At 32.1% G+C, this 13,626-nt stretch overlaps 1 protein-coding gene across 18 annotated transcripts in view; it reads left to right on the forward strand.

Annotated features, from left to right (window-relative positions):
• LOC119075238 (glucose transporter type 1) overlaps positions 1 to 13,626 on the forward strand; it is a 35,367-nt gene that overhangs the window by 7,168 nt on the left and 14,573 nt on the right. For 5 of the 18 annotated variants that reach the window (XM_037181689.1, XM_037181701.1, XM_037181708.1 and 2 more), the window contains exons 1-13: positions 1,163 to 1,361; positions 3,680 to 3,882; positions 3,991 to 4,143; positions 5,619 to 5,735; positions 5,803 to 5,962; positions 10,979 to 11,144; positions 11,207 to 11,344; positions 11,455 to 11,535; positions 11,702 to 11,958; positions 12,024 to 12,148; positions 12,204 to 12,325; positions 12,394 to 12,828; positions 12,889 to 13,011. In XM_037181689.1, coding sequence (XP_037037584.1) covers positions 4,008 to 4,143; positions 5,619 to 5,735; positions 5,803 to 5,962; positions 10,979 to 11,144; positions 11,207 to 11,344; positions 11,455 to 11,535; positions 11,702 to 11,958; positions 12,024 to 12,148; positions 12,204 to 12,325; positions 12,394 to 12,828; positions 12,889 to 13,011 — 1,860 coding nt within the window. In that variant the 5' untranslated portion in view covers positions 1,163 to 1,361; positions 3,680 to 3,882; positions 3,991 to 4,007. Of the gene's footprint in view, positions 1 to 1,161; positions 1,362 to 3,679; positions 3,883 to 3,990; positions 4,144 to 5,618; positions 5,736 to 5,802; positions 5,963 to 7,991; positions 8,365 to 10,978; positions 11,145 to 11,206; positions 11,345 to 11,454; positions 11,536 to 11,701; positions 11,959 to 12,023; positions 12,149 to 12,203; positions 12,326 to 12,393; positions 12,829 to 12,888; positions 13,012 to 13,626 lie in introns of those variants that run through there. The other 13 variants (XR_005087366.1, XR_005087368.1, XM_037181713.1 and 10 more) reach the window with 10 other exon arrangements.

Below are 13,626 nucleotides of genomic sequence, written 5' to 3' on the forward strand. Positions count from 1 at the left end.
TTTATATATAAATATATATATGTATAGGGTGCTCAAGAATCAAAATAGGAAAACTTTTCAATTAAAATCGTGTTACCCTCAGAATAATAATGCGCCGACTTCAATGAGATTTTCAATTTCAAGAGCTCTTATTGTTGGTTTCACGATTGTTGATTCTTTTTTGAATTAAATGGAACAATTTAATCAATTTTTCCATACATTTAGCATTTAAGTTTTTCTTTCAATGCAGAACGGAACGATCCACAGTGTTTATCGTGAATGTATATAGTGAACACATTATTGGCTATGCGATATTCAACATTTTAAAATTTATCTTTGATTTAGATGCTGATACTGTTAGCATATGTAGCTTTGGCTACATATAAAAAATACTCTCTGAGCATAGAGTGTTAAGCTCTCCGGTTTACTTTTTTTAATTACGTGCATTTTAATAACCCGTCTTTAGTCAGGGCACATCAAACATAGAAACTTTGTATGATAATAATTACGTTTGGTTGTTTGTTAAGGGACCAGTATGAATAAATTAAACATTTTGGTAATTACTAAAGGTAGTATGTAACAAGAATGTTTCAATGGTTACGAGAATATAGACAAAAGATAAATTGATCTTTACACAAGCACACCGGTTTATTATCTGATGATTTACATTTTGAGGCATTTTATTGCTTTTTATTATAGTTACAAACGATGTCGTTGTCTCTTAGAAAAAATGACAGTGAAAACAGTTGCAAGAAATGACAGTTAAATGAAGAGATGAAATAGATTCTCGGATGAAAACTTTATTTAATTTTTCCAACAATTTTTTGACAAAAATTGGTGGAGGGTCTACAATATTTGTGTGGTGACCCCCAAAATTTTTAGAAATTTTGGTGTATCCCTGAGGGATCTTTAATTTCCAACCGGGATCCCGGATTTTTTCTTGAAATGGATGTTTTAAGGATCCCATGAAAGATCCCATACAAAAGTCTTAAAGACCTACCTCCAAATACCATTAGTTACAGGCCATCACAATTGCATCTCATTTTCCCTGAGAGAATAGCGAAACAGTTTCATGTAAAAAAGCATGAACAAAAGTAAAATGATATTCATTACGTCTCCTCTAATGGACTTACCGGGTATAGATACCTATGTTTTTTTTTTGCTTTTATAATCTCTGAGTCTCTTGACAGTTTGTTATTGTGAATAGAAAAGACACGACAGCTTTTTGCATTTAATGTTTCGCGACAAATTGTATTCGAATGGTTTTTTAATTTAGCCAGTTTCTAAAGTGTAAATGTAATTTGATTTAAAATTGTTATAGTTACTTGGTTCTCATGTTTTATTCAAAAGTTTAAGATGATATTTTTAGTGTCTTGATAAAGGTAATTTCATTTTTCATTCCGTTCTCTCCACTCTGAGTGTATGTTATGAATGTTATGATAAAAATAAAATCAACGGATACGTATACGATGCTGGTATATCTGGTAGCAAGAGTGATGTTTTTACTATATGGTATAGCGATGATCATGAACATTTTCGCTCAAAACAACTATGTGCAAGTAGTTTTGAAATAATCAACAACAACAAATTTAAAAATAAATAAAATGTCTTTATGTGCCTGCTATAAAACGTTAAGGGTATTCAAATTCCCGACTTTATAGGTCAAGCACAACACCAGTGTCTGTTAAAATAATTCGTTTTTCAAGCTGACGAATATCGACTGAGCGACAAGACTCAGTGGAATCCGTCGAGTCGAAATTTAATTAGGATTATTCCTTTCATTTTACTTATACAGCATATAAATACTGAGTAGAAACAACTATATCTGGTATATTGCATTTATTGAGTATAAACGGTATAAGTTTGACAACTGTCACCTGAAAAACTAATTAATTTACCGGAGTCCTGAGATCGTGCGCTACACAATGGTATTTTGTTTGAGTAAAAATGATTGAGTAGAAATTTAAATCTTTTTAAGGTGACAGTTGTCAAACTCATACCGTTTATATTCAATATACTGGATATACTTGGTTATACGAAGTATATGTTGTATAAGAAAAATGAAGCGAATAGCCTTATTTTACTGTAAACGCATAATTCTTAAAGTCAAGACTTGGAATACCCTTATTACATGTTTATCTGGACACTGATTAAAAAACGAAAGAAAGTTTTTCATATATTTTAGTGAATCCATTTGATTATAAATTAAAAAGCACTCGCACTGATGGTTCCCTTTGAAGCAACAACATTTATGAAAATAATAAACAACCAACACCCCCATTTCTTCCGGCCGCGCCTGTAAGTTATAACCATTTATGTTTTAATGTTTCAATAATTAAAACATTCATTCGTTAGAACTAACCCAATTTTAAAGCCCATGCACTGTATTTTATTGCGCCGTCCTAAAAGCGTTCTCCATTACCGTTCAGGGATAAAATATAACGTAAATGGCAAAATGTTTGTGCGGCAATGTATTTTCATTGTATACGGTACATGTACCGCACACAGAAAATTTCATAATTTTGTTAAAATTTCGATGCAGTTCCGGGAAAAATGTTTTTAATCAATGTGTCCTTTACATACACATTTAAAATAGCATTAATTAAGTTTTCGAACAACATTAATTGTGTTTCGAGGAATTTAATTATGCTCGCAGCGTGATTATGCTTAAAATGAGTTAAATAAATAAATTATTGGTGACATGTTTACGGGAAATATTTATGGCATATGACACTATTGTTAGTCAATTTTCATGTTTTTTTAGGACAGTGAACGTCAATGAAATTTATACATGAATTTGCTTCGACTGTGTTTCAGCTGGACCTGGACCAAACAAAACTGCTCATGCGATCTTATACGTCTTTTCCAATACCATGCGCATGCACTATTATTTCATATGTAAAAAGGCTATAAGCACGTTGTATGAGTGGACCAGCTGAAAATCAGCTGAAGCAAATCCAAGCATAAATTTCACTGACGTTGACTGTATCTTACAATGATCACACTTTTGGAAAATTATTGGATGTTTCCGGCTTAGAGATCTTGTCAACTTCTATCGCAGACTGAGTTGAATTCCACTAAAAAAACGACGGTGAGTGGTCGCTAGTTCTAAACGAACTCATTTTTTCTTCAGGAAATCGTTGTTTTTTTAACAGTAACTTGTAGAAGGGAGTATTTCTTGTATGAAATGTTGAAAAGGCGAGAAGGAATGACAACATCGGGAAGAAAAGGTGAGTTCATGAAGAATCGTCGACCACTCACCACTTTTTCAGGTAATCGCCGTTTCTTCAGAAAGTCGTCGTTTCTCGTGTCGTCGATTTTAAAGTGCAATCTGAGTTGAGATGAACATAAATCATGAATTTGCAAATTAAAAATTATCATCACATTCCGTGAACACTTCGTAAATTAAACTAAACGTGCTACTTAATTCAATTTCATTGCGAATCGAGAGATTATTTAATTTTTTTTTCTATTTTCTAGCATGACAAACACATTTATGATATCGTGTTACTGCTCCCATAAATGCATTATTTTGCGATAAGCTAAAAAATTGCAGAAACTCATTACGAATTAATTACACTTATTGATATGAGTCAACCTCGTATTCCTCTTCTGAATGGAGATTTAAAATTTTTGTTTAAAATTCTCATGCAACAATAAGCAGCACTTTGTTTTAATACTTTTCGTGTTTCTATTTCAGATTGGATTAACATCAACAAAACGATAGACTGTCTACAGTAAACTAAAAACTTTATTAAAAAAAGTGTTCTTAATTGACTTTGAATCGAAAAAAAAGTTTTAGCTTTACTATATCGTTTGAAAGACTATTATTTCCATGCGATAAGAGAGAAATTTTCTTTTTCAATTAATTGATCGATCGAAATGGCTGGTCTGACAATAAAGGTAAGACTTTCTTTTCTCAAAATGCATTCCACCATTTTAACCCACTAATAACTAACACATTCATGTAAATCACTTATTTTAACCAATTTACTAACATCAATAATATAGCTGGCCGTCCGCATGTTATGGCGACCTTCTGTAAACCTTCGATGATCTCTCCTCCATCTACCCTTTCAAACGGCCCAGAGCCTTCTCAATTACCTCCGTATCCGCCACCAATACGATCAGGACAAGTATTGCAACCATTGTCAGTTTTTCCAGGTTGGAATTGTTTAACTATACGTTTAAGTTTCGCTAAGTTCGATGTTAGTAGTGTTAGTATCGATTTCATTTTATGTGAGGAAAACATATTGCATTCGCAAATACTGATCGCAAATCCTTTGACATTTATATTCGGTCGGAATCAGTTCAAAAAAACAATTTAACCAGAGGCACATAACGTTTAACGTTTAGATTAGTCTATCTGGTTATTTATCAATCACACAACAGCAATGTTTTCAATTTTTTGCCATGCTGAAAATATTGCAATTAAATGCAAAACATGTTAAAAAAACGCTACGAGGAAAATCAAAATGAAGCAGTCTCTACTATATAAACGTGAATCTTTCTTCTTCGTCCAACTTGTCCATGACAACTCTACAAATTTGTTCATATGCATGTGTATATACGTTTCAGATGCAGAAAAATTGGAATTTTTTTCACTTTCCTATAGACGCTTGTAGTATAAATCGATAACTCCATCAAAAAGCACCAACCTGCTAACTCAATAGTTTAAAGCCAAAATAAAATTCAACTGCTAAACCTATAATAATGATACACCTCAAAATTCCAATACATTTCGGTCACTTAATCAATAACGAAGTGAACGAACGTGGTTACAGTTGTGGAATTGTATGCATACCATCATATGAATGTCCTTGGTTGGATGATTTAAATATTAGATACTTTTGTTGCGACAAACATTTTTAATCTATAACCAATAACCAGACGTTGACATTACAATTATTCCATTATTGGAATTATTCAGCCTCGATTGAATTACGAAAATGCTCAGAAAATGCCTTCACCCCTTTCATTTTCTTAACCTGTTACGAACGGCTAACATTTCTTTCAAGGAATATTTGACAAGCCTTAAATAAATGGAGTAATATAGCAAACAACATGTTCAATAAATGAAGTAAAAGATTTTTAATAAATCTATTAAAACTACTTAGGTCAAAATGAAGTTATAGATCCGATGGTAAAACTTGCTTGTCGTCTTTGAAAGAATAAATTCTTAGGTTATTAGGTTTTCTGTTCGTTATGAAGACGAGAATAATTCAAAGCTTTCCATAGCTTTGAACATTACATAACAATTTTTATTTTAATGCAAGTTCTCCTCTGAAAATAGTCATTAATTCGCAACCTTTCAGAAACGGTTGATCATTTTGTCTTACGTAGTAAATGATTGTTAAAACAAATGATGTAATGGAGTTTGAGCGAAGGAATACCTTAAGCAAAGCAAGTAACGGATTCGATGTTTTTAGCGCTTGCCGTTTCTAAAAGGTTGATTTTGATCAGAAATTTTTACTTTTTTTTGTTTGTGACTTTGTTTAAAAACTTTAAAATATCTACAACGAGTAAGTACCCTCGCTATTTTTTTTTTTTTTTTGTAATTCTGTGCAGTGAACCATATTTTTTTCGCATTTAAAGTTCTGTTCAGTAATCTTTTCTTCGACTTTCACAAACAAATTTAGTGACCACTTTGAGTTCGGAAGATTCATACGAGTATGTGTTTGGGGGGGCCTTGGAAACACCGGCCCTGTCATCAACGATTAAGCTGACCTCGCCACCAGTTCGACTTAGATCAGATGGTAACAACAGACTTACATTTCAGCCGAATGTAACGAAATAACGTTTCGTATTGTTAACGCATTACAGTATCATACCATAGGAGTAGTTTAGAGGATGGACGACAGTATCGTCGTTCTGTTGGACATGCACCAAAAAGACCACGACCCCTAGCGGAGAGCGGATCGAACGCTTCCAGTAGAGGTCATGGCGATAATGATGAAGATTCGCTACGACAGTTACTTCTTGAGTATGTTTATTATGTTCGAAATGAATGATATGAATAATATGATTGTTCGTTTTGACGAACGTATATATTTGAGGGAAAATTTAAGACGACTCTTAATAACTTGTTTATTTTTATATGAAAATTTTGAGTTTTTCATTTCCAATTTCGTTTTATCAAATTATGCATGGTATGGTATGGTATGTTTTTAATTTTTATAGCGTCTCTATGCAATTAATATCTTTGCGGTAGTTTTCATTTTTCATAATTTATTTTTCTTTATTTTTCTGTTCTCTTTTTTATATTAGGGAAAGCCTTTCAATCGCCTTAAAAACAGAATTTTATTCGTCTATTCCATTTCATAAATTGCGGTAAATGTTCCATATGATTTGCGTTTGATACGAAAATTGTTCTACGAACTGGTAATGCAGAAGTAGTTTCCAATGAATGCCAATGAACAATGAATATTTACCGAAATTTATATTTATGGAGAAGACTGAAATTCAGTGTACAGAAAAAGAACTATGAACATTTCGAAGAAACAATATTTATCAGAATAATTTCCATGTAAAATAATCTATATTCGTTCGATTTTTAAGGAAAGGAAATTGTACGTTGTCTTGAACAAGCAATGATGCGATTTTAAAATTATCATTTTCATGACAAGGAGAGATTCATAAGAACCCACAATTTTAATCAATTTCATTCCACATGCAATATAGTCGTTAACATACATACACATACGTATACGCGTTGCAATGTTGGATTCGATTTGTCGGTACATGTTTTCCTCTAACAGTAATGTTATTAATGAATCAACTGCTTTATACACCATATTTACTAATGGGGTTTTCGCTGATTTTATGATTCAATCTGTAGTTGATATTGTGGGTTCGTACATTACAAATGTATGCTGTAACTGCTCCTAAAAAATTGGATTTTAGTTTCAATTTTTGTCATTTTATCATTAAACAACAGGCTTTAAGCGATCCGCCGTCGTTTAGGAAAAATGTTGTTCCCGAGTTATGCTAAATGGATTTTTTTAGCGAGTTCGATTCCCTGAACTCGCCTCCGCCTCGTGATGGGAAGCTCTCTAAAAAAAGCATTTTACCATGCGTTAGTAAAATAACTTAAAAATAAAAATAAATTTCTGAACTCAATGATAAAAGTAAACGTTTTGTTGCCTTTATTCAAAAAGGTGCTGTATGCCACTATGATAAATATTTTTGTTTCATGCAACCCACCATCATAATGAGCAAAATTTGCAAACTTTAAATAGTTGTACGAATCTCGATGAAAGTATTTTATATATTAGGCTCTAGATATGCAATTATGACACTCGATGTCATAAATATCTATTTTGTACAGCATCAGTACGATCTATGATCAAAGCAGCACGTAAATGAATTTTCGAATTTAGACAAATTTTATGAATTAGTTATTTATGACATCGAGTACTTCCCACCGAGAATCATACAACGTTTTATGCAACATGGGGATCTAAAGTTCGCAGTTTTCGAACATTATGGTCTCGAGTTGCATAAAATAACTATTTCTGGCTCACGATGTGTACTTTTCGTCACTGAGATAAGAAAACATATTTCGATCATATTTCGATTGTGGTTTTATACTCATTTTTATATGCAAAATTAAATTTGATATTGATATTGAATTTCAGAGAAATGTGCTAATTGATCGTTTTCAGTAGCTGAAGTTCTTATTTATGCCATTTGCCATTTATGCATATTTTTCATAAGTTTTTTGTTTTAAATTTATTTTCCAATAAAAATTATTACGCTATGTTGACGTGGTGTGACCAAACTAATACAATTTATGCATTTGATAAACTTAATAAAAACTATTTTGTAAATTGTAAATTACACAAAATTAGGCATAATAGATCGATTGAGTCGAAATATTTTTGGTTTAATGTTTATCAGGATCCATTTTATTTTTAAAATTTTATTTTCTATCAATTTTCTTTTTCTGTTGTTGTTTTTTTAGAAACATTATGATAATGCTATCTACTTTTTCTTTCCTTTATAGATTTGCATAAATTGGTCAGTTAGTGGTGACTGAGAGAAAAAAAAAATAATAAAAAAAGATAAAAAGAAGAAAAACGAAAAATAAAATAAAGAAATAAGTAAAAGAAATGACCACTATAGTTTGGGCATACGACATTCACCAATCAGATAAAAAAAAATATCAGAAAAATCACCTGAAATTGTCATTAGAAAAAAACAAAACAAAACAAAAATTTTGAAAAAAAAATAATAATTTGACCAGATAACAAAATTGTTGCCAAAATTCTTGACAAACAAGACAAAAATCATCTCAAAATCAAAACCAAAAATATCCATCATCTCTTCATCATAATAAAAACCATAATCCAGTTCATCCAAAATGATGGGCACTATGCCTCCAAGGTATATTATTTATCTTTCTAAACTTCATTCATCTAAAGCCAAAAATCATATTTGTTCATTTTAATTTTATTTGAGTTATTTTTTCCACATTAATATTTATATATATACCAACAACGCAATAATTATATATTTATAAATGTATTTTTGGTCACTTTTCCATTGTATAGCCTTTGTGTGATTTTGTTTTTGGAATTTTAATTTCCTTTTTTTTGTGTTAACTGCACTCCAACAAAACAACAAAACATTATCTTACGACATAATGTGTTTTCATTTTGATTTTATGCTGTTTTTATTCTTTCGAAAGTAGTTAACAGGTTTATATTAAGAGAATAGTTTGCCAGAAAGGATCTAATTAATGTAGTAAAAAGCAATTTATAAAATATCATTCAGCTCGTTAAAGAAAAGAGCACTAGAATTTGTCGCATTTTGAGTCGTAAATTGAGCAATATTTTGTATGGTTTGTGTCACAATACCACTCGAAATTTTAAGTAATTAAATAGAAAACTAATTTTGATTAGAATTTATTTGACTACCAAACTTTCAAAATTTTTTGTGTACTGTTAGTTTATCGCACTTTTAATACACCGAATAAAGGGGAAATATGAAAGTTTTGAATGGATTGTACCGATTTTGTGCAATTTACTGATGGTAGGCATGTTCGATAATTCATTCGATTGATAAAATATCGATTATTTCCTTAGAATCGATATTTTCAAAAAATCAGTCGAATATTTTATTGATAATCGATAAACATCGACTGTAAATCGATAAACATCGACTGTAAATCGATAAATATAGACTGATAATCGGTAAATATCGACTGATCGATTCGATTATCAGTCGACATTTATCGATATTCGATAATACATTCGATTGCTGTTATATCGATTTTATTTAGAAATTTTGTCATCGATTGATGATATTTTTCAGTGAACATGCCTAAGTGAGGGGTAAACCACTTGGTTAAATACTGAGACGTGAGACACCGTTTTGTCTAGTTTTTTTTTTCTAGAAACTAATAAACTTATTTCTCAATAATATATCACTATTAGCGTAACAAATATTAACCAAAACATATTTGTTATGACAATGATGACGAGTACGTTACAACAAAAGAGATCAGAAATTGAAAAAAAAGAAGAATTCTGCTTTAAATTTAATTGTCGACACTATTTAATCGAAAATAACTTAATTCAATTCGCTCCAACGTACAGTGCATGGTTATTAGGGATGTATCCCGAAATTTAAAAATTTTCAAATATTTTGACCCGGACGGTTTTTGATAAATTGCCTATAGCAATTATAGGTAGCTCCGCGTCTGACTTAAATATATTTCAAGTCGCGAGAATGAAATAAATTTCCCGATGAGATTTTATGAAATTTTTAATATTGTCATTTTCAGATAGAGTAGGACTGTTATGTCGATGCTGCTTTGCCACAGCTACTTTTTTAAAGTTTTAAAACGTTTTTCTAAGCTTTGCATTGAGCTTTATTCAAACCCTTTTAAGTTGGAGGATGAAAGACAAGAACTTTAGCGTTAAGATTTTTTATCTGCCTCGAACGATCGCATTTATTCCTCTAGTGTTTATCTCAATATATCTGTTTTTAGCAGAATCAGCAGCATTTGGCAATAACCATGTTTAAAAGAATTTTTTAAATGTTAGAAACTTGGTTATTACAAAATGGTGTTCTATTAGCGTGTTTACCCCTATTCAAAATTACTATTTTGACGATTTGGATTATATGCCATACCTTCGCATTTGTCCTACTTCTTTTGAAGAGCTTTGAGCTGCTTTAGTATTCCACCGGCATCTTCCACTGGATTCCAAAAGAATCAGATTTCAGATGTGCATAGTCTACTCATTTGTACATCGAAGTTCAAATTGATCTGAACTTATAAATTTTACGGCCATGATTATCATTGTAGTAGACCGTATTAAGAGTATTTTATCTGTTGTTGTTCTTCAACATTTTTGTTTCGACGAGAAGAAATCCCATGAGTCAAAACAGCAATTCGAAGGCAACTGTTTGCACAATCATTTCGAATAATTAATTACTCACAATTTAATTTGTAATTAGTAGACCACAATTACTAAGAATTATGAGAGCAATGAAATTCCAAAAAATTTCGACCTTATTTCTTGTTCAATCGATTTTCATTTTAAAAAATTTCGACCTTATTTCTTGTTCAATCGATTTTCATTTTAAATTCAAAACCAAATTTACAAAATCTCAATGTGGACGGACAGTAATTAACACCACATAGATTGAAGTCCATTTGAAAAAACGATACAATTTATTGCTCAATTTAGCTATCACAAAATGCCAAAAATTGCGTTTCCAATACAGCGCAAACATTCAATTTTTTGAAATAATTTTTAAATGGAAGCATATAAATAGGTGCACCAAAAATATATTTGTATTGTCTGATAATACGAAAATAAAAAAGAGAGAGAACTGAAAAACTGTAACTAGAGAAACCAAAGAAAATTCGATTTTCCTTTTTAACTAAAATTTACTTTTGTGCTAAATAGATTGATGAAGTGAAATTTGAAAACAAAATATTTTCTGCCCGCTACACCTCCGGTAATTAATGTTATTCCAACGTTTTTAGTTTGCAAAAGCAAGTTAGCGTGATGAGTACGAATTTATCGGTCAAGCTGGATCAGCTTCAATCAGGAGATCGACACATGGAAACGACGGTCGCCTTGTGTGAAATCCGAAATCAACTGCAAGAGTTGACCAAATCGGTGGAAAGTTGTCAGAGTGAAGTGTCGGAGGTATTTTACTATATTTTTAGTCAGTGATGCATGGACTGATATGAGTCATCTTTCGAAAATAGGTTAAACGTGATATGGTAGCAATAAAACATGAATTAGATACGGTGCAACAGGTGAAAGAGGAAATCGAAGAATTACGCGAATATGTCGATCGGCTAGAGGAGCATACACACAGGCGAAAATTAAGGCTGCTGGAGCAAGTTAGTCGATTTTTCGGATGATAACTCAATTTTAAACAAAAACAAAAATTTTCTTTATTTTTATGTTTTAATAAAAACTTTCTTTTTATCATTTTTTTTTATTAATTTAGTTTAATTTCGTTCCTCTAAACGTCCCAAAACCTGATGAGAATTTCGAATGGGATTTAAATAACTATTCGGACGAAAAACTCGTAGGTCGAATCATTTTTATTACTAGTACACAATGAGTTTGAGTTTGTAAAACGTTTGATCAATCAATTTTGTTTGTCCTAACACTTTTAGACTTAAGACCATCACCGCTAAACAATTTTCATGAATTTCCTTACCGATTTTCTCACTGTAACCATATCTTTGTAGGGTTTAACATTTTTCTTGACGTATGCGATTTTCGCTGCCGTCTTGGGAATGTTACAATTCGGCTATAACACTGGCGTTATCAATGCGCCGGGCAAAAATATCGAAAATTTTATGAAAGACGTGTACAAAGATCGTTATGGAGAGGATGTGAGCGAAGAATTTATCAAACAACTGCGGTCGGTGGCCGTGTCAATATTTGCGATTGGTGGAATGTTTGGCGGTTTCAGTGGCGGTTGGATGGCTAACAGATTTGGGAGGTAAAATTAGTCCTTGCAATTAAACGAAAATTTCGGAATAATAATTTTGGATTATGAAATTGCAGAAAGGGCGGACTTTTACTGAATAACGTTTTGGGTATAGCAGGTGCTTGCTTAATGGGCTTCACGAAAATTAGTCATTCGTACGAAATTTTATTCCTCGGAAGGTTTATTATAGGACTGAATTGCGGTATGATTCTTAGTCTTGCTCGAACTTGTTTTATATTACCGTTGACTACACACAGGTTTAAACACATCCCTTGTACCGATGTACATCTCTGAAATTGCTCCGCTAAATTTACGAGGTGGCCTAGGAACCGTTAATCAATTGGCTGTGACTATAGGTTTATTATTGTCTCAAGTACTTGTGAGTATCTTAACATTTCATTTGAAGTAATTTTGTGAACATCCCCGGTCTAATGTTACCTTCACCAGGGCATCGAACAAATTCTCGGAACGAATGACGGATGGCCAGTACTACTGGGACTGGCTATATGTCCAGCCATTTTGCAATTATTATTGTTACCGGTGTGTCCCGAATCACCGAGATATTTGCTGATAACCAAACAATGGGAAGAGGAGGCTCGGCGAGCACTGCGACGTTTGCGAGCATCGAGTGCCGTAGAAGAGGATATCGAAGAAATGCGTGCCGAGGAACGTGCTCAGCATTCCGAAAGTCACATTTCAACAATGGAATTAATTTGTTCGCCAACATTACGGGCACCATTGATTATTGGAATTGTAATGCAATTGAGCCAGCAATTGAGCGGCATCAATGCAGTTTTTTATTACTCAACGTCATTGTTTACAAGTGCCGGTTTGACGGAAGAAAGTGCTAAATTTGCAACTATTGGAATTGGTGCCATAATGGTAAGTTGACTGTGGATTTGTGGAAAATGAGTTCCAAATTTAATTACAAATTGATCGTAGGTTCTGATGACTCTGGCTTCCATACCACTCATGGATCGAACTGGCAGGCGAACATTACATTTATATGGTCTGGGTGGAATGTTCATATTTTCGATATTCATCACAATTTCATTTTTGATAAAGGCAAGTACAGCATTACGGCGAAATCACAATTATTTCGCTCATCATCCACACGTTATACGATTCGTATTGCCATCAATAATCTCTGAACAATTTTTTTTTATCATCCTCCATTCAACAAATCATCGAGAATATTTTTTCGAGCTTTTGTATTCGAATCAAAAAATTGAAATTTCATCGAAATACGCTTTCGGTTAGTTTTGCTGCATTTTATTTCTTCCTTTATTACAAATTCAATTTGAAGAGCTTTCGAAAAATAATTATAAAAAATTCATTGATTCATTCACTATCCAAGTACCCGTTCAGAGATTATTTTGCAAAAATATAAATGAGAAAAAGGATGAAAGGTTTATAAATTTCGTCCGTTAAGCGAATGCGTTTTTTGGGAGCTCTTTTGCTGTTATATATTTTAGCGTACGTCATTTATAAATCATGTCCAAGTAATAGGTATTTTACCACAAATTTCTTTTATCTCCCTATCGATTTTTCTGCAGACAATTTACTTTCATTTAGTAGTTTGCATGAGTAGAGTTGTTGTGCTATTGCTAAATGCACATTTCGCACTGGAAGCTTTTCAGCAATTTAAATAGAACAAAAATTATTAAAAGTTTTTTAGTT

Source organism: Bradysia coprophila, chromosome III (genome assembly GCF_014529535.1).
Source record: "Bradysia coprophila strain Holo2 chromosome III, BU_Bcop_v1, whole genome shotgun sequence".
NCBI classification, from domain to species: Eukaryota; Metazoa; Arthropoda; class Insecta; order Diptera; family Sciaridae; genus Bradysia; species Bradysia coprophila.